At 47.8% G+C, this 21945-nt stretch overlaps 1 protein-coding gene across 9 annotated transcripts in view; it reads right to left on the bottom strand.

Annotated features, from left to right (window-relative positions):
- LOC119453945 (nuclear distribution protein nudE-like 1) overlaps positions 1-21945 on the bottom strand; it is a 169128-nt gene that overhangs the window by 68011 nt on the left and 79172 nt on the right. For 2 of the 9 annotated variants that reach the window (XM_037715979.2, XM_049666925.1), the window contains exon 8: positions 8238-8396. The exons of 6 other annotated variants lie outside the window; for them this stretch is intronic. In XM_037715979.2, coding sequence (XP_037571907.1) covers positions 8289-8396 — 108 coding nt within the window. In that variant the 3' untranslated portion in view covers positions 8238-8288. Of the gene's footprint in view, positions 1-622; positions 1204-8237; positions 8397-21945 lie in introns of those variants that run through there. One more of the 9 variants, XM_037715980.2, reaches the window with a different exon arrangement.

The raw sequence follows: 21945 nt of genomic DNA, 5'->3' as shown, positions 1-21945 counted from the left end.
TTTTTCTCCCAGCGCACCAAGCCACGCCGGACACGCATCCCAGCATTCCTCGCGAGGAGTGGGCAGAATGATAAAATGACTAGAGCGCGCGAAAGCACATCCGTCGCTGCGGCTCTCTTAACAAGCATGGTGTCGCGCATGCACAAGCAAACATGAACACATCTCACTCGATGACCGTGGAAACTTGCTGTCAGAACCCTATGGTGAGGAAGCGCGTCAGCAGCAGTGAGCGAATTGACCTTCATGCTGCCGCTCGCATCAAAGTGAGCTAAGCCGTGAAAACACAGTGCACGGTGGACTGTGCCCCCGTCGCAGATGGCTTTCAAGATACAGCGGCCCCTGTGGGCAGGCGTGCGCGCTCAGAGTAAACGCACCCTCCCCCTTTGCGCGCGACGGAAGACAGTGCGCTTCCCTCCCGCTTTCCTCCCTTGCATGCGCGAGATTGAGACGCGATCACCGGCTCACCCTCGCACGCTTTCACTTGCACATACGGCATACAGCGCGCGGTGACGATTTTATTGCCCTTGGACTTTATACGGAACCTCGCGGCAACAGCTACGGCAGCTAGAAATGTGCCTGGAGTGTCCATATAATTGCTATCGCAATAAAATCGTTGTTTTGGTTATAGTGCGGATATTCGCGACTCCGGTGACTTAAGTTATAAGCGGTCTACACTGTATCTGGATAGGCTTGTTCACGCTTTGATAATCAGATGTGTGTGAAACCACAGTCCATACCAGAAGGTTCCTTCAATCAGTGTTCAATGCACCAGAAGAAACATTTGCACAGAATAGGGGCGGTTGGTATTTGTGGGTGATCACTTTTGTCGCTAGTTTCACTTTTGCGATATTTTGCAAGAATTGACACCGGATGCGTTAAAGTATACGGCCAACAGTGCTCTTGGCACTTTGCAAAGATAGCGAGCTTGGCAGAGCGCCAGAAATGCTGTCAGCTATATACATGGACTCGTTTGGTCTTGCGAAAGTGAAACCATCACTGAAAGTGGTCACCCAAGGACACCGTTCCCAAAGAACACAATCAAAACAGTCAACTAAGGGCAAAGACTGAAAGAACACAACAGAAGAAAGGGGGGCTCTAGTTGTTGCAAGGCCGATCGGCGCGGGCTGATGCAAACAAGTTCTTGTTGGCGGCAGTGTCGCCCTGGCGTCGACGCGGCGTCGCAGCGGCCACCGTTACCATCGTCTGCAAGCAGAGGTGCCCAACGTGGCAGTCTACACTCGGCACACATAACTTCACCTTGAGCCGTGCCAAGAATGGCGCCAGCATCGGACCCATTTATGTCTCCAACCTTCGTTCTAGGGCCACGTAGTTGGGCTCAGAGTTTCTTACAGTACAGTCCAACCCGGTTATAACTAAAAGGCTTATGCACAAAAATGATGCAATGTATCGGGTAATTCGATATGCCCGAACTCACCTACCAGCCTTTGTGACGTGTTTGCTATACAGTTGATCTCGGATATATCCCATTCGAAGGGGATCTCAAAATAGTTCGATATATGGATAACTTGAAATACAAAATATGCCAACCTGAGGTTTATCTGAGACTTCTGCACATCTTGGACAGTTTCTCAAGATGATGAAAAGTGGGAATTTAACAATTCGCTACTCCAAAGCCGCGCCAAATGCAAGAAAGTGAACTTACTTTTTTGCACACGAATGTTGCCAGTCGCTTGCGCTGTAGAACGGTCTTTGATATACTAATTGCAATGCTAAGCCTAAAAGCCTGCGTCGCTCATTCAGACGTGGGAGCACAAAGTGCCTTATGCATGTGGAAGTGCTTGTTGCGCACTTTTATTCAAGATAAGGTGGAAATGGACGCACTGCGTAACATATACTGGCCTGTTGATAACGTGCTGTGTTGCCATCAGCGCACTAGTACTTGTGGGGATTGAGGGAGGCGCCGGTGCCATTGCGCGGGCTCTGCCATCCCTCGCTTTCGTTCCCTGCTCGCCCGCGCCGCCTAACCGGTTCCCGCGGTGGCGCTGCGCACGCGGCGGTTGGCGGTGAGGGCGGGGCGCTGACGTCACGCGGCCGCGCGTTTGGGCTGCTAGCGGCGGAGCGTGGCTCAGGACTTCTCTCCGGGACCAGCGCACGGTACACGTTCATGCTTTCCTCTCGTCCGCCGACACCTTTGTGACTAGGACTGGAGCTAGCGCACGGTGCCTTTGCCCGTGCGGGGAGCGCGTACTTTGTGCTGATTCTTTTCCCGACGCTAAGCCGACGAACTGTGACATTAGTGCTCGCGTGAGGTCGTACCCCGCCGAGCCGCACTTGCCGAAAGCCTAAGCCGAAGGATATTGCCCGTGCTCTCGCGAGTTGACCCATTGGTTATCGCCAGAGCAAGTAGCATAGCCACCGGGACTTTTCCTAGCGGCGTGTCCCAGCTTGAGCCTGTGCTCTCGCCGCGACGTGCTATAGGCGCCTGTTATTGTATTTTCGCCCTGGTGCGGGACGGGACCTCTTTGGCTCCCCTCCATGCGGGCGTTTGTGCAGTGCTGGTGCCGACGGTTTCAGTAAACGGTTTCCGTCAACTCAGGGCTTTACTGTGTTTTTTTTGCGTGTGTCGCTCGGTAGCCCCTTGCGGCCTCTGAGCTCGCGCGCGAGCGGTGCTGGAGGCGACGGCTGACGCGGCCCTGTGGCTCGCTAAGCTCGAACCCGCGGTGGTTGGTCTCCTGTGAGACACCAAGAACCCACATACTGAGCTCGTGAACATGCCAGGCCGCATGTCCGTTACAATATACCGTATTTTCCGGTCCATAAGTCGCACCTTTGTATAAGACACATCCCCTCAAAACAACGGTTTTTCCGGAAGAAAACGTATATAAGTCGCACCGGTGTATAAGACGCTATATATGTTCATTCGGTGAGCGAATAAAAAAAAATTAAGTGACGTTTTACTTCACGAATGCGGGTAACGTGCAAGAACATGGGTGGCATTCCTATATAATTGCCAATGTTAGACACTCCAGGCGCATTTCTGCTGTCGTGGTTGCCACGAGGTTCCGTGTAAAATCCAAGGGCGATAACTTCGTCCCTGCGCGCCTATATGCGAGTGAAAGCGTGCGATGGCGAGTTGAATCGCGTACAAGGGAGGAAAGCGGGAAGGCAGTGCGGGAGGGAGAGGGTGTGGTTTGTACTCTGGTAGCAACTGCTTAGTTTGCGCAGCACCGTATCTTGACAGCAATCTGCAGATGCAACAACTTTGGGGTCGGTCGAGTCGCGGTCGGCCTGCCGCCGCTTGCTTTGCTACTCCGTCCTTCTCGCAAGGCGCTTGGCAACCGGATCACGAGAAGAGCCCGGTACCTTCATAGTGCACATCCAATCTAATTTTGATGGCAGTTTTTGCGAAAAAAAAATACATATAAGGTGCACCTATTCTATATAACACACCAACGAAAAAAAAAAAAAAAAAAAACGCGACTTATACGCCAGAAAATACGGTACCTAAAATAAGCCTTTTAAACGGACGATCGTCATAAGTGGGCAATGAGCCACGCAGACTATTGTGTCAGGTTTTGGAACAGACTTTCTGTTGGTACCAATCGTTCTCACTTCTCTACCACCCTAAGGACTCAATGCGTCTCTTGCATGTTGATCAGCGCTCCCAACGCCTCGCAGTCCCTTCGTTCTTATGCGTACACAAACACTGGTTTCAAAAGTGGCCTTCAACTTGCAGAACATTTCAATCGATTCCGACTCGTATGTAAATGTGCGAGCACAAATGAAAGGCATTCCGCGACAACCACCGAATTGCTCAGCAATGTTTTGTGTGCCGATGCGGCAATGTCTTTCTGTGAAAGTGTGGATGTGATGCGCAGTGGTTATGAAATTCAAACTATGATGTAAAGAGCCGTCCAACAAATGGCCGTTGGGATGGGATTCGTTTTGGCTACTCACGGCACAAATATCTCCAGTTCGGCATCTCGTGCCTGGCCCCATTCAGCGAAAATCATCCACATCTTTCGTGAAACACGTACTGAACTGGGGAGCCGTTTGCATTCTTGAAGCAGAGTGGCGATCTGCTCTTGCTGATAATGAACGGCCGCAGTATGCACGTGCCATGGTTCCATATGCGCAGCAAGCAAGACTGAGAGCACCCTGCTCATTTTTATTGCGATAGCAATTATATGGACACTCCAAAGCAGATTTCTGCCGCCGCCATTGCCGTGAGGTTCCGTATGACATCAGTGGAGATGAAATCGTCGCCGCACGCAGAACGCTGTATGTGCGAGTGAAAGGGTGCGAGGGACGCGCGCTTTCCCGGGAAGTGAACGCACGGCGAAGAAAAAATGCGCGTTCTGCGCCGTGCTCCCTTAAGGGCTGCAGAAGTAGGCGTCTCTTTCCTCCTTTACAATCACCATATATGTAGAACAAACGCGCCTTCTTCCGACGCGCCAAAGGCTGTGGCGGGGAGGGGGGCAAGAGGGGGAGGGAAGGGAGGCGACGTTTAGCTGCGGCATCAAGTGCCTATTTATATCAGAGGCTCCGGCAACAGTCACCAACGCCGTACGCATTTTGTGCGAACGCGGGCAAAACGCCGACGGTGTATAACAGTTCTGCGTGTTGCCGGTGCTGCTGCATGTCCAAGGTTATACACCTGATAAAGCTACTATCATTACTCCGTATAGCTCTCTACAAATTTGCTATCGCAATTGATGTGTCGCATTTCAGGTGAAACTGCAACAACTTTTCTTCCATGGCATGTACTGCCCTTCAGATTCCATCTCCTGTTTATCAGCATCTGGCAAAATGGCACCGTTTGAAGTTTGGCGGCATTAAATATTTCTGATAACGTAAAAGTGATCACATCTAGGTTAATATAAGTGCAGTTGCAGGGTGTTCAATATACACGTAGTACATGGCTATACTTTTGCATGGGATTTCCAAGATTTTACAACTACTCAAAATATACAATAATCCGACATACAATATCTGAGTTTGATATATCAGCGATCAACTGTACATGAATTTGTCATCTAGTGGAGAAATGAAGAAAATTCATTAATTGAAGACAGAACTATGTGCAATAGTAGGTTTTGCCTGTGACTCGAAATGTTTTTCTGCATCAGAAAGAACGGTGTTCTCGATTGGCAAAATTGTGCAAACCTTCTCATGCCCACTTCCCTTTATGACTTAAATTGTGTTGGCAGGGGACACCTCAATGCCTATATATAGCCTGTCAGAGTTATCAGAAATATACTTTGTCAGAGTTATCTTACATGAGTCAACAAATTTTGTGAAAAGAGATTAATTAGCTTTATTCTGGTTTGTTATAACTCGGGTTTGACTGTACTACACGTAGAGAACCACCATCATTTAAATTGCATCAAAAGAGTTCTGTAATTTAATATGGAAGGCTCAAGTTTTCTTTGTGGTTTGACCCAAACCATTTTCGCAGCAGCAAAAGCCGAGCTTTCTTGGAATCAAATCTGCACAAGAATTCCTCGTCCTCCCACAAAGTACTCTGCAGTTATGTTGGTTCAAATGCAATGTATGACACATATACCGAGAGAATGCAAATTAAAAATTAAAAAAAAAGTAGCAGTAAGCATATGCCCTGTTTTTGCTGCAGATTTAGCAACTGTGCGACCCTAGTGAGAGTGGTGTTTTGATAATTAATTGCAACACATTGATGTAGCCAAAACGGCATTTTATGTGCTGTCCCGGTAGCAGATCGAACAGTGGCTTTCCAGGAAAGGTGCAAATTTAAAGCCTCCCCTTGTTGGTATGCACACAACAGCAACAGCTTCTGGGTGACAAACAGCAATTTTGGGTGTAACAAAAAAAAGAAGGATGACAACGCCTGTTGTGGAGTGCACCTGTGCAATGGGACTCAATCTCTCGCCTTTACTCACACTAAAGAACTGCTGAAATGCAGAAATCGTGACAATAGAGTGCACACCCCATGTGAGCCCCACACCAGTATGCAGAACAAATATTCTGCGCCCTTACCCTCTTGGCCAAACAGAACAAGCTGTGCACGACAAACATGCACTTAACAATGGCCAGGCTTGTTAATTACAAGCACCAGAGTGTCAATCAACGGTGGCTGTAAACGAGACTCCCGGCACGCTGAGTGCCCGCCATGCAAAGCAGTTACGAGCTGTCTGAGTATGTTCATGTGTTAAAAGTGCAAGTGAAGGCCAGCATTCTCAGGTAGTTCACTGCACTTATTCTCTCTGCTTGCACACTATCCTTGAAAACGTGAAGGTGTGTTGTGGTAGTATGGCATAGACCGGTTACAGCGTAAGTCGCCGGAGTCTCGAATATCTGCACAATAAGCGGAACATTTTTCAAAGGCTGTTTACGCACGACACATGCAAACCAAGCAGCCGTGTGTACCTGAGAATCGAAGCCTGCGACCGGAATCTTTGCATCCGTTTAAATTTCCGAACTTTGAAAGGTTAATGCACAAGAAATCGCAGCCTTTGCATGAAGCAGACAAAGTTACACAGAAAAAAAAGAAGAATGACAAAGGAAAGTAAGCCGCTGTCTAGATTTTCAGACCGGCTCGATTACTTGAAATTCTCTGCGGCACCGCCATCAACTCCACAGAATCAATCCAGACCAGCGACCAAAATTTTGGACGCCATACAGTGTCTCGTAAAAATTTTCAGACTGATCCAGGTGCGCGCAATGTCAAAAACATGGCGATTGCAAACCAACACTGCCATTCAAGTGTTGCCATCACTTTCATTGTCTTCCCCGTTCCAAGTGCCGTACAGCCACTGCAACACGTTTCGTTGACTTAGCATGAAACTGCAACTTTGGTAGCTGACTCCCAACAAGGCGTGCTGGTTAGGCCTAGCCGACAGCGATGTCGGGCGGCATGTTGTTGCAGGCTAACCTCCCTGTCTTTCTGTGTATTCCTCCTCTCCCTTGAGATGTTCGTAGCCGTAGATGATCACGAAAAGACTAGGCATGCGATCACGCACACGGGCTGAACTGGCAGCAGTGCATGCAGAGCAGAGTTTGATTTCTGCCTACCAAATTTGTAAGTGCGCATACTGGTAGGAGTGGCGGAAGCTCGCACGCGAACGTAAGGTTTTAAAAACACCAAACTAAATTTGCTTAAACTTACAGCAGTCGCATGCATGATATCTGCACTATACGACGACACGCATATCAAGACGCGTGCACACGAGCCAAAGAGTGACTATGCACAGGTGTTCAGTGCCAAGGGCACGCCGCTGAGAAGCGGCTGAATAAAGGCTTCTCCGCCCCCTAGATATCCGCCGCGTGCCCCCCGTCATGCAGCCACCACGCTTTGGTTTTTTTTTTGTTCCCCCCCCCCTCCTTTCCTTGTATCGGTCGGTGCACCTCGTAAAGAAGTACGCTCGCTACTGTGCTTGTGTGCGGGATTTTCCCGTGGGACCCACATTATAACCGGTATTTTGTCTCATGCGGCTGTGCTATAAGTGGTATGTAGGTATGTGGAGTTTTATGGGAAGATAAATACAAGTCAGAAAAGACCCCACTTTAGCCGGGTTTGCACTATAAGCATTAGCATTATTAGTGGTCTAAGCTGTTGTTCATTCCTTTGGACTTTCAGCTGCGTGATAGCATTCAGTATTCTGTCCTCGTCTCGGCTACTCCTTGGTCATTTACAAACATCTGCTATATTCAGAACCTACAATGCATCACAATTCGACTGCACAATCCAGAAGAGCAGCTCATATTTAAGAATGGAGTTCTGCCTGCCATCTTGGTTCATCAGATAACAAAAGTTCCCAATGCACAAAGCTTTTTCACTTGAAATTTATAGGAATGCTAACATAATATCAATTTTAAACAAAGGAAACGTCAAAGATTTGAACAATCACAGCCCCGTTAGCCATGCCATCTGTGGCTGCATAAGCATCAGCTGATGTGTATACCGCTCAGAAAACAAAATACAAGTAAAACAACTACAACAAAGAAAAATCCCCAAAAAACATTCTAAATGATCTTAGTGATAAAAAGGTAGTGTTTCCCGAAGTCACTTCAATTATTGCTTTTTAATTTTTGTGGGATTTTTTTTCTCGGTTATGTTTTCGCCCTTAACTTTGGCTGATGTGAAGCAGTACTATTGTTTCTTCTTGAATCAGGTTCTTAGCTGCAGGCATGTGCTTCCACGTTGTCTACATCGCTGTCTTTAGCGTCTTTTTTGCTGTATATTTATAAATATTAAACGCATGCCGACAATATGTGAAATGAGCTTTGCAGGGACGCCCACGTGGAAACTGTCGATTGTTTTATTTGCAAAGACTGCTTCGCGATTGGCGCTACTATGCCACACTGAACTGTGCAAGGAAGCTTGGCCTTGATCTAACTCTGTGCTCAACAATGTGCTGGCCGTCCTTGTCCAGGCGCACACGCAATACCACTATGTGAAACTGGCAACCACCAAACAATGCCAAGCCAAGTTACAAGTGATGGTCATTAAAGCAATGCACATGTGCGCATTTTGCATTATTTCCCACAGTTTCCAGTGACCAAAGAGCACGGCAATAAGAAATCATCACATGTTTTTCAACGTTCAGTGGGCGGGCGATTGCATGTTGCCATGGTAGTGATTAGAGATCCAACCATTTGCAACAAAATAAATCACCAGAGATTAAGGCAGCAGAGGAAAAAGAAAATGCATTCCCCATAATTTTATGAGTGTAGAAAAAACACAAGAGTTAGTCAAATATGTGAAGATAAGCAGGTGCAAAAATGCAAATGAATTAAGGTGCACAGCACAGCGGGAAGACAGAGCGGGACAAGAGTGGCGCCCAACAACAGCACGGGGCATTCGGGTGCGAATCGAGTGGGGCACAAGGGATGCGCGAATGCAATGCGGGAAAGGGTTGGGGGAAACACAAAAGAAGAAAGCAGCAGCTTCAGTGACACAGCAGAGAACACTGAATAACCACAACAAAACTGCGCACAAGTTGGAGAAATACATTGGTAAACAAAGAGGCCAAGTGTGCCATACACCACAGGGCTCGTGCAGATCTCAGCTACAAGCAGTGTAAAGGGCGAAAAATACAGTTTACCAGCAGTTGCCTGGCACACAATGCGGCAGCTTGGAACAGCCACAGTTCATCATCGGTCAGAGAAGTTGCATGGCTTCCACAGCCAATATTCTGCACTGGCTAACTCTCTACACGCCTGCGCCGGTGACACTGTTCTTGCACTTGCAGAGGATTGTATGCATGCATTTTTTTGTATGTAGTTGTACGCATCGTGACAGTGATTTTTATGTAAATACAGTCGACTTCCATTAATGCGACCCTGCTGGGACCGACAAAATTGGTAGAATTATCCGGCGGGTCTTATACAAGAGGCAGAAAAAAAAAACACCACTGCTTTATTTGGAAATACTTGCCCCTATTCTAAACAACCCCAAATTGAATGCACACCCACATTTTATGGGTTCAAAGTATAAAACAAAAGCAAAAATGACACTAAAGCTTTTAAAGTAGAAATTAAATGTGCACCCAATTTCTTTACTGAGAAAAACATGGAATGCGACTCACTCAGGTAAAAAAAAGGGACCCAGCTACAAACTAGCTTCGCAGAATGGAACTTGAATTACCTAATGTCCATCTTCATCCCTCTCAGACAGCATTTATCACTACCTGCGAAGAACCACAACATGCCACCCTCCGTATGATCCATAGTGCGTCTGATATTCTGCACTTATCTAACAACTCTGATATAATCACAATAGCCTAGACTAACCACTTCCGTCCCGTGACCATTCTTCAATAGCACGTGATGCGACTTGTTGCTGCTAGCTTATCATGCAAAATAACTCATCGTGCGAATGTGCTTTCGTCATCAGACTGACAGCGCAAGTTGTCTTCATTATTCTATCCACAAACTCGTTCTGTCACTACCCATGGTCACCATTTTGAGATGGCGATGATGCTGGCTAGGCTGGCTCTGATGGTAGGCTGTTGCAAATGCACTTTTGCTTTCGTATCGGATTACATCACCCAAGAAATATTCCTCACAAATTTCCTTGGGAAAAAAAATAGGTGCACGTTAGAATTCGGTAAATACTGTATGAATTCATTATGAGCCACCATTTTCACTTTAAATCTTCCCGAGGCAAGCCAGAAATAGTTTTTGACGGGAGATGACCGAGATGTGTGCGTAACATCATACTTGTGTTGGAAGACGTGCTTGACAGTTGCAACACTAAACAACAACAAGAAACAAACAGTGGCCCGAATGAAAGGCCAGCTGCAGGAAAATGAGAAAAGGCACCGAAAAGCAGCCGAAGAAAGCGCGAGGCATGCGCGGAGGCAAACGAGGGCTGCGGGGCTCGGAAGGTTGGCTGCACCAAGGCGGTTCTCTCCGCCTTGTCCTGAACGTTATGCTGCTTCACCCACCACACGGTACGATGGTTCAGGGCATGGGTTCTCAAAGTGGGTTCCGCGAAACCATGCCCCTGCTCGGGGTTCCACAAGCCACTGATAAATTTTCTCCGGACCCGGGCTCGCCAAGTAGCTAAAACGGCGAACACAAGGTGCGCTCGATCCAAAGAACCTTGATTACCCATGAACGAGTTTCAAAAAGCACATCACAGTGTGTAACAGCAACCCGCGAACTCCACAATAAATTTGCAAGCAGCTTGTAGCCACCAGACCTCCGAAAACGAGCAGCGCGCCTAAGCTTTCGCACTTGAATCTCAAAGGCCGTAATTTGCCACTATGCGCATTTCTCCTGTTTGTAGGTAAGGTAGATGCCGATAGCGTGCACACTGACGTGTATGTTGGAGGAATAAAAAAATGAACGCGCGGAGCACCGCAAATGCGCCCTGCAAACGAGTGAAAACGGTGCTAGCGTCCAACCGAAACGAAGCGGCGCAATCTGCATCGCCATGGTCCTCAGCGGCAATCGTATGCGATACTTGTCTGACAGCAAGGCCGAAACGCTTCATGCCTAATTGTGCCTTTAAAGCCTTTATTCTTGCGTTAATCACAAAAACAATGTGCATGATACCTTCAAAAGAACCTGTCTATGCGTGCTCAATGCATTCTCTGCACCCCAAGTGCCACCTAGATGGACGCTGCCGCTATTGGAGTCACCACTGCAGTCACTATAGGGATCGGAATCACGCGTGATGACCTTCCAAGTTCTAACTATCTAGCGCAAGGCTAATTTTGGGATCAAAAACACGAAACTATGGTCCCATATAAATGCATGGGCGTTTCGTCCGTCAGGATTAAATTAACCGAAAAATTTAATTAACAAGAGTCGAATTAATGGAAGCCTACTGTATAGAATTGTATCTGGCATTGTATTGCATTTGTTGCACTTTTGTATATCGCGCGAGTTTTCTTTTGTTTGTGTTTTTTTTTTGCTGCTTTTCTCACATACGGTGGAACCTCGATGATACGAATCTCACGGGGTCACGAAAAATATTCGTATTAGCCAAAATTCGTGTCATCGAAACACAATTAAAACTAGCTAAATTAAAGAGTCAAAGGTGAACTCACTCAGGCACATGCACGTAAAAAGCATTTACAGTATAGATCACTTATAACGTAACCGTTTATAGTGAAGAACTGGCTACAATGCGGCCTTTTCCGACTCCCGTTTACCCTCCCATAGAACTCCATGTATACGCATACCGCTTACAGTGCAGCCGCGCGAGATGAAATACCGGTTATAATGCGGCTTCCGCGGTAAAATCTCGCAGACAAGGGGGTAGCGAGCACGCTTCTCAACGAGGTGTGCCCACCGATGGGAGAGGAGATCAACGAGGGCGATGCGGAGGAGGAGCATGAGACGTGGAGCACGAGTTCAAGGGCGATAAAATCGTCGCTGCGCGCCGTATGTGCCAGTAAAAGCGCGCGGGGGATGCGCGCCTTCACGGAGAGCGAACGCACAGCGGAGAGAAAACGCGACTTACGTGGCGCGAGAGGCCGTGTGGGTAAGGGAGGGAGGGGGGTGTGGCGACGCTGTGCTACGTCACCAAATGCGTATCTTGCAACTGAGCGCAAGGGTAACTGGTGACGCAATTTCTCACGCGAAAGGAGCAAAGCGGGAAGGTAGCGCGGGAGGCAGGGAGTGGGGGGCTTTTACTCTGCCAACAAATGCGTTCTTCTACGTTGCGCCTGTGCCGGCTGTCGGTGTTGTCGCTCGCACTGTATCGTGAAAGCGATCTCCACACGGCTCTGACCTTTGTATGCGCCGTGCTTACGATGCTCAGTTTCCGTTGAAGCGATAGACCGCACGAGCCTTCACTTGCTGCGGCGGCCGTGCGTGGGGAAGAGCGGCCGCCGCAGCGAGCGAAGACGCAAAAGGAAAAGCACAAAAGTTACAAAAGCGCCGCCGCTTCAAACTCTTCGCGCCCAGTCGCGGCTTCCGCGCTGTCCGGCGCCACGTCCGCGCCTCCGCAGCAAAAGAGAAAGGGAAAACGCGCGTGACTGCTCACTGTTCTCTTTTGCGGCCCTCGGTGGGGCGGCGTTTATTCGTACCAACCGACGCGGGTCGAAAATAGATTCGTAACAACCGTTCTCTAGCACGTTGCAAAGTAATGGGGCTCGGCTGGGACCTCAGAAAAATTCGTATCATCCGGAAATCCGTATTAGCCGGGATCGTATCATCGAGATTCCACTGTATCTACATTTTTATTACTAAGAGCCCCACTGCAGTCTGACTTTGGGACCCTCCACTGAAACAAACTGAAACTGAGCCATACCGTCTGCTCCGAAGTTTTATGTGACAAAGAACCTGTCCTGTGGCATGATTTTGGTGCAAGAGACTGAATGCAATTCATAGCGTGCACCCAGTGTGGGATGGGTAACACAGACCCATGCTGGGTCTCACGACTGGTCTACTGTGGAGCTATTTTTGCCCGAGTGTAACTTCTCCCTCACTGCTGCCAATCCTGTTCTCCACCATCAAAGCTACGAGGTGCTTACGCGTCAGTTCACCTTCTTGTCTGCACTCTCTTCCTGAAAACCTAGGGCACAAACACACAATCATCATTTTCCACATTTCACCTCAAACAAACAAAAAACCCCCAACTTGAATTACCGCACATCCAAGCCTAGCTCAAACCTCTCCAGAAATGTCCAATGCACTCCTGCCAGACCGCATTTACTACCGTACTAAAAGGGGCCTTGCAACACTTGTCTGTATATACAGTTAAACCTCAACATAACCAAGTGGATAAAATCGGCACTTTACTTCGTTATATCGAAATTTTGTTTATTAAAACTCATGCTTTTATGCAAATAAGTACAGCCACTGACGGATTTTTCTTACATCGAAGGGGCCGTAGAATTTTCTAATTTATCGGGCAATCAGAAAAAAGTAATTTCAATGAGAAAGAGAGAAAAAAAAAGACATTTTATTGAATTTGAGAGTCAGCGACCAAAGTTATGATATTGTGCTGCGTCGAGAATATCTTTGCATCAGCGGTATGAAGCCTGTAAAGCTTCCATGTTGACTCTGCCACCGCAGCTGATGCAGTGGGACAACGCTACCGTGAAGAGCGCAGGCAGAGGGCAGCAAACAGTTCGTCTGTTTGCTGCTTCAACACATTCTCAAAAATGCGAGACTGCATAAGTGCACACGAAGCCATCTCGGCTCACACGCTGCAGATTACGTCCAACACGGGGCTGGTGCAGGCTGCGTAAGCGCTCGGTCGCACTGACAGCCATGCACAGCTACAGCTGGGCTAGAGGCCCACCTGCCACCCACTCCCAAGTCGATTTGAGTAGTGGTGCGTATGGGTCAAAGCCCACATCCAGGTGTCACCAGGGTTCTCCCCATGGTGGGCAGCGGTGGTTTTGCCGCCCACCTCTCGGGCTTCAAGTTTGCTGTACTCGGGGACAACTTTCTGTGCCTATGCAGTGGAAGCTACGAGCACAAGGGGCCGCCTTCCACAAGCACGCTGTTATGGGCAAGCATGGACGCCGGTGGGAAGTAGCCTACCACGTTTTCACTCGCACATAGAGCATACGGGGCACGGCGACAATTTTATCAGCCGTCGACTTTATGCGGAACCTCTCGGCGACGATGACAACGGCAGAAATGCTCCTGGAGTGTCCATATAAGCAATAATAAAAACGACAGAAAGTCCCCTCCCAGTCTTTTTTATCCTGCGGCGCTCTCAACCCATCAGATAAGGCGACCTCGAGTTTTCAATAAGTATTGAGAATAGCACCCATAAGCTGCATTTGCAGATATGTCTCTTGCATTGTTACGTTGTGTGATTGCGCTCGAACGTCTGTTGTGTTGTCATCATGTGTTGTCCCCCCCCCCCTCTGGTCCTCAAATGTCTACCTCTCAAAATTTTCTGGGGAGAACCCTGGGTGTCACTCACTTTAGCTATTGTCGTAAAGTGGGGTACATCAATGCGTAAACACACCTGAGAGCGTATGGCCTCAGGCATGTGACCTTGGTGCGAGTTGTCGCAAAGAAAAGTTCATGCAGTTTCTTTGAACACATTTGAATGCCACTGATAGAGTGACAGTGCTTGTCATGGGAGCATATGAACCTTACAGTAACCCAACCGTAAATTGAGGGACAGCCTTTGAGTTTAGCGAGTCATACGCACGAAAAGCATTGATGAGAACATGCAAAACAACACTGTGCGCCATCGTGACGTACTGTGGGCGGGGTCCGCTCTGCTGTAGCCTCCCCAGTGCTAGCCATTGAAAAAGGACCAGGAGTAGCGTGAATGGGAAGAAGGACAATGTTTAACTGTCGATAACTACGAAACGGATTAAAAATATGTTTTGCTGCAGAAAATATTTGTGGAATATTGCTGTTTATTGTCAAATACATTTTATGACCTTGTTAAAAAGCATTGCAGGGCCTATTTAAGGATGACCGACGGGCTAGCTGGTTGACTGACCACAATTTCCAGCAGCAAAAAGCATAATGAAGCTGCACATTTTGCTCCCTCTAACTTTTTCTGCCTCCCACAGCTGTGCTGCTTCAGTCTGGTATCTCACAGGGTCTTCAGGGTCTGGTATCTCACAGGAGTATGTGACCACCGCGGGCCCAGGCTTAGTGGGCCACAGGGCCGCGTCAGCCGTCGTCTCGCATAATCTAGTGCACCGCTGCGTGTGCTCAGGCCGCTAAAGCAGGCACTGAGTGCTGTGCACACACGAGAACGCAGTATTTTCCTAAGATAGCGGAAACAATTGATTTGTCTGCAGTGGCTGCACAAATGCCCGGTCCCGTGTGGGAATCAAAGGAGTCCTGTGCCGAGGGTGAACATATAGACAGGGGTGCCACTAGCACATTGTTGCGGGAGGATGGCTCTCGGTGACACGTCGCTAGGAAAAGTGCCCATGGCTATGCTGCTTGCTCTCGCGATAACCAGTAGGCCCACTCTCGGGCAATCTCCGTCAGGTTGGGCCTCCTATAAGTGTGGCTTGGCGTAGTAGGACCACACACGGGTACTAGGCACCGCTTTTCGGCTTAGCCGTCCGGAAAAAGATCGGCACAAGGTACACACATGCTGTACGTTCAGAGGCACCGTAGGCGAGCTCAAGTCCAAGACACAAAGGGGCCGGCGAACGAGAGGAAGACGTGTATGCACCCTGTGCTGTCCCCCACACCACCGCGAGTGAAGTGCCACTGCCGACAAAAATCGTGAGTGGAAAGGGAGAGGCGTAGCAGCGATGAGAGAACGGGTGAATGCCCGCACGAAGGCACCGGGGCATACCTCAATCCCCTCAATCCTCAGTCCAACTTTCTCCAAGTATTTACCAACAGTAATCATATTGCGTCGATAATTAAGTATCTTGGTCTCCCCAACCTATGAATCTTTACATTTTCATAACACCTTATATTCATGCCACCTAGAGCATGCCACCGAGAGCCTGCAAATAATTAAACCTGCAATCAGGCAGAATTTTTGTGTTAAAAGGTTGGAGATCAAGCAATAATTATAAGCCATGAAAATTGAGCAGCTCGTTTCTTGACTGATACGAGTGTTAAGTGGGAGTGATATGAGTTTCATACAGAACATTTGGATTTAGGTCTGATCAGAGCTTCGTAAGCAAGTAGTTCCAATTTAGACATGCGACAAGCAAGATAAGCACCTAAGTAACTGATGGCAATTGCAGTGTTGTCAACCTGGTGAATACGTGGGCCAGCACTCGAACAGAATTGGTAATGCTTTTTTTATACCATCGTATCAATGTCATGGAAAAGGGCAGAAACATTAGCGGGAGGAATCTTCTGCACATATATAAATAAATAACTACAGTAAAAGCTCGTTAATTCACAATTTTACATAATTCGAAGCAGCCATCGCGGTGTGTCCAACAATGTATTGAAAGCAATATGCAAGGCATCCCGCTGATTCACATTCAAATCCGCACCGCCACCGATAATTCGAACTGCACGCCATCGTGGATAGGGAGAGTGCGGCCATGCTGGTGTCACTGCGCAGGCAGCTCAGCTTTGCTATTTCCATTGTAGGTGCCCATTCCTGCGGCGAGCAGCAGCGTGCACTCTAAAACGCAAGTGGGTTGTGGATCGTTCTGCGCATGTTCCGAAGAGAGCAACTGACGGCGCTCACGTCAAAGTTTAGAGGGGACTTTATGAAAGCCTCGGTGTTCACATGTGAATAACGTTATATCATCTGCTAACAAAAAGCTGGGTTTTTCTAAACACCACTTACCCAAAACGCTCCTCCCCACGCAAAACTACCAGCATACAAATCGTTCATCAGGCCTAAACTTGAATACGCTTCTGCCATCTGGTGCCCGCATGAAATTTACCTCACTAACACTCTTGATAAGTGTGGCTTGGCGTAGTACAGAATTGCGCTACTAGGTTCATTCACTCTGCATATTCTTACAACATCAGCCTATCATCCTTAAAAGCCGCCTCCGGTTTACCAACACTTTCGTATCGCCGTCACATCACCAGCCTATTTTTATTTCCCATATTTTTTTACAGTCATCTCGCTCTCTCGCCATACATTTCACCACCAGCATGAATATCACTTCGCACCGGTCATTCATTAAGCGTCGCTCGCCACAAAGTGCGCACTGTCACTTTTTCGTCTTTTTTCCCTTGCGTAGTTGTAGACTGGGACGGCCTTCCTTACCACATCGCTGCCATCACCGGTTCATCTGCATTCACGGAAGAAGTGCCAACGATTCTCTCACCTTAACTAATATTGTTTTAACTACTGTTGTAATCCCACCTCTTATGTAATACCCCCACGTGGGGTCTTTAAGGAAATAAAGAAAGAAAGCGCCTTTATAGTTTGACGTTTTTGGCGCGCGGGCGCGCGTTGCTTGTGGCCAGTCACGCTACGCCAGCTGAAATGCCGTCTCCTCTAAGCTTCGTTGCGTGTGGCATTGGCTGCTCTCTTCGGAGCATGCGCAGAATAACTGAACAAGTAACTCAGCGCAATATAAAAGACAGAAACAAGAAAGGGACAAACACTTGTTTCTGTCTTTTATATTGCGCTGAGTTACTTGTTCATTTATGCAGAACCAACTAGCCCAACAATTAACTATTCTAGAATGTGCAGAATGATCTCCAACCCATGTGCCGCTTTGAACGGCTGTCTGTGACCGTCCGCGAAGCGGCATGGGCACCTTTTTTCTTCGCGCAATGCAAGAGCCATTTCGACATTGAGCACGTCGGACCGCGTTGGCTGCGTCCAGTTTAGAGATATAAATTTAATGAAATTTTGAGGGGTGTGAAAAAAAAACTGGTTTCTTTGATGTTCAAAAAAGAAACACAAAAAATTGGGGAAAAAACAAAAAAAGGCGATTGCGCACTGAGCTATGAAAATGTAAAACCCTACACATTTATTCCTTTAACATTGAAAACGATATACATTGGAATCTGGTTGATACGATCTTCACGGAACCGGAAAATAAAGTGTACCATATGAAAATCGTATCACCGAACGAATTTTCCACTGTAATTGTTACATTATTGTATAAAAAAAGTCTCAGTAGAGCTTCAATGTTCAAAATCGAGGCACAATTTCACGTCAAGGCATTGATTTCACATCAAAGCGTCAAGACCGACATTACCACGCGGAAATGGTTGCTTGAAGCAAAAGGTTGGTTGGTTGAAGCAAGAGGTTGGTTGAAGCAAAGTCCTTGCCCCCACGTGGATGGATCCAGATGCTTTGCACACTCCCAAACTCCTTCTTTTGAACAAATTCCCCTGTAAAATCCTTTAAAAAAAAACGCCTCAGCTCATTTTTTTTCAACTTTGTCCTCACTGAAAAAAGAAAAAAAAAAGAAAGATGTTTTCCGAAATTTTTCAGTGTTTTTTTCAACTGCTTGCATCTCTGGTCCGGTTACATTGGCTGCACCAGTGCATTGAGCTATAGACGACGTTCTTGCCAACGTGTGCAAGCTCGCGCTATGTCGGAATATATACGTGCCTTAACAGAGTGACTTTTTCTGATTTTTATTAACTTGAATTTTATATAATTTGAATTTTCGTAGCATCTTTACGGAATTCGAATTGATGAGCTTTTACTGTAAATAAATAAAAAATGCAGAATGATCCTCGAGTGTACACTTGAATGGAGGACCCTGGAAGGGTCAGGCATTGGCAATATGCCACCTATTTCCACAGTCTCGAGTGTAAACTGCACCCACTGATAAACAGAAGCCTGATTAGGCGTTCCAACTTACGTCCGGGTGCGCCAGCTGCTTTGTGATGACCCAAAAACTTGTTACTAGCACTAGTATGGCATGGCGTCTAGTGAGGCACAGTGGGCTTCCTGCTGATTGATTAATCCGTCGGTCGTAGAGATGTGTGTGCATTTCCACTGTTGGCCGGGTGGCACAGCGTGTGTGTAAGTGCGTTGGCGAGTACTACTGGTTGCCTGCTGAAGTTCACATGATAGTTCATTGAGTTTAAATGCACAACAATTTACTAGTGTAAGTGCCAGTGTTATGGTAGAACACTGTTAAACAATAGGATTTTCTGCACTTGTATGCTTTTGTTGCAGTTACATTTGATACTGACAAAGTGAAATAAAAAGCTGTAAACTGCCTCATGTTTGGGTGCATTCAGCCCATCACCGAGAGAAAACCTGATGCATAGCATTGCTCGCGGCATGTTTTGGCCTCTGTCCTCAGATGGCTCAACTGGCATGCTATACATCATACGAGTGCCGGGACCAGGCTTACATCCCCAGCTGAAATTAAAGCTTTCAGGGGTATTCACCACTTAATTCGACAACAGGAGGCAGCAATGCCCTTAAATAGTAGTAATGGCACAGCGCAAGCCATCAGGAACATCAGCACACTTTTGTTTTATGCTGGGACTCTGCTTCGAAAAGCTGGAATTTTATTCAAATGTCACGGTTGTGAATGTAGTAGCAGAATGGCACCCACGGTGGGGGTGTGCCTTAAGTTAGCTCAGTGCCCGCAAGTACTACCATCACGAGCCAATATGCTGCTACTGTGCCACCCAACAACGCGCTGTTATCACCATTATCTCTGCTAGTACAACAGCGATGGGTAACTTGGGTCGCACATTAATTTTTCGCTATTGGAAAACGGCTGATTGAATCTTCACTTGTCGCAATTGAAAAACGCACTGCAATGACATACGGCTTCAAGCGGTGAAAGCGGGCCATCTGGCCACTTAATATTTTGATAGCTCAAAGGGTCCTCGCTACGTTCGTTTCTCGACTTTACCGCCACACGGTGCGCATACATGATGCCAGCAGCTAACGAACCAAGAAAAGGAGGAGAACACCTTGGAAAGCAACGACGAAGAAAGGAGGTGAGCACGGCCTATTATGCTCTGCGACTGCAGCCCACATTGGTGCCACTGCCACGTGGCATGCAAACTTTTTGATATTATGCCGCTATAGAGTGTCACAAGTGGTATGGGTTTTAACTAGCCTTGCGCTAGGGATCCACATGCATTTTACACAATTGTTCATATACAGTGAAACCTTGACATAACGAGCTTCAATATAATGAAATTTTAGATATACCAAGTACTTAACTTTTGATGACACCTTGTCAATAGAATACAATTTATTTAGAACCTCAATATGACGTAGTGCGTTTATTATGGATGCGCGAAGATTCGGTATTGTCGAATATTCGATCGAATATTTCAATATTCGTTATTCACTTTGATTCGAATTCAGGTATTCAATATTTTCGAATTATTCGGCGCTCCCGAATAGGCAGCCAAAAGCCACGGACAGCCGGTACACATCTCGGAGGCTATGCTTCACGTCATGGCTACCATACACCAACCATCAATCTCGAAGGCTATACGTTTTTGCATTAAAGAGCCGGAAATGTGCGACACAAAAGAGCAGAAATGGCGCTAGCGTACAACCGAAACGAAGCAGCGGAGTCCGCATCGCCAATCATCAGGGGAAACCGTACGTGAATGATAGCAACGAGGGAATGCTTCGTGCCTATTTGTGCCTCTATTGGGTTTACCGCCGCGCATAACGCGTTGGCCGCGGGATTTCATAGTCGCCATCCATGATCGCGTCGATAGCTGCCGCGGTTTCTTCCGCAGCGGTTGCGGCAAAAAGTAGTTTTGTTTTGACTCAATACGCACGTCGGCCGCGTGTCTAAAAACCTGCGTAGTGGCCATCCATGATCGCATAGTTAGCGACCGCGATTTCGTCTGCAGTTGTTGCAGTGAACGGTGGTTTCGTTCCGACTCCGTGCGTGCGTTGGCCGTGTTCCTACGGCCACGCTAGCAGCAAAAACGCGCGCCTCATGCCGCGAGCAGCAAGTTGCCGCGCATCAGCGCCTTGCCGCGAAGTCCACTGTGGCTATCATGCCTCGCCGCGCGGCAGCACGATATGATCTCGCGCTGCTCTCGGAACGCGGAATCACCGTGAGCGAAAAGGGTGCGATCGGACAGCGTCCAGAAATCCCTCCATAGAACCGCGAGTGACGACGATCGTGGATTGATAACTCAGCACGGAGCGGCGGAGGTCCGGTTGCCATCGTCACCCTTGATTGGTCGTTCATCTCGCAGCATGCCGTAAAACCCCCAATTCCTGCCGCTTTTGCCGCGCGTTTTTGCCGCTACTGTGGCCGTACCCTTAAGCACTGCAAAGTTGCCATTGATAATCGCGTCGATAGCGGCCGCGTTTGCGACAAACAGTTGTTTCGGTTTGACTCGATGCAAAGCTGTAGAGCAGGGGTTCTCAAGCATGTTCGTTCCAGGGAACCCTGATAAGCTCCATGATGCGCCAAGGAACCCCCCCCCTCAGTTAACCGCATTAAAATGTCCTAATTAACCAAATGTCGAATTATCGAGGGTATCAAGAAAACAATAAACAAATGCTTAACTACATCACCACGCTTTTATTTACTCAATGAATCAGCAAATTCTGTTTATATTTATTTAGCACAAGACCAGTGCAGAAGCTGAAATTCTCGTCATCTCATGACTGATTTGCGCTAGCAGCGGCGAAGGCCTCGTGCGGGTACATCCCGATTATTTTTTCGCCAGTCAGCTGCTCGCCAACAAATTGTCCGCCCATTGCGATGTAGCCGGGGCTCTTAATCTTTAAACAGCTTTAAACTACTGCTTACCGCAACCGCTGCGCACGAAACCGCGGCCGCTATCGTCCCGATCATGGACGGCGACCTTGCGGTTCAGAAGGCAGGCAGGCGGCCGACGCACACACCAAGTCAAAACGAAACTACCGTTCGCTGCAAGAAGTGCGGACGAAACCGCGGTCGCTGTCGACGCTACCATGGTTGGTGACTACGCATTTGTGAAGGCACGCACGCGACGCGCGCACCGAGTGAAAACGAAACTACTGTTTGCCTCAACTGCTGTGGACGAAACTGCAGTGGTTATCGATGCGATCATGGATGGCAACTATGCACTTATGAAGGCACGCGGCATGCCGCCAACGCGGTGTTACGCGCGGCGATAAACGCAAGAATAAAGTCGTATAGGCGCAATTAGGCACGAAGCGCTCCGGCATTG

Source organism: Dermacentor silvarum, chromosome 5, assembly GCF_013339745.2.
Source record: "Dermacentor silvarum isolate Dsil-2018 chromosome 5, BIME_Dsil_1.4, whole genome shotgun sequence".
NCBI classification, from domain to species: Eukaryota; Metazoa; Arthropoda; class Arachnida; order Ixodida; family Ixodidae; genus Dermacentor; species Dermacentor silvarum.
The sequence above is the reverse complement of the archived record's forward strand: the minus strand, read 5'-3'. Positions and strand labels throughout refer to the sequence as shown.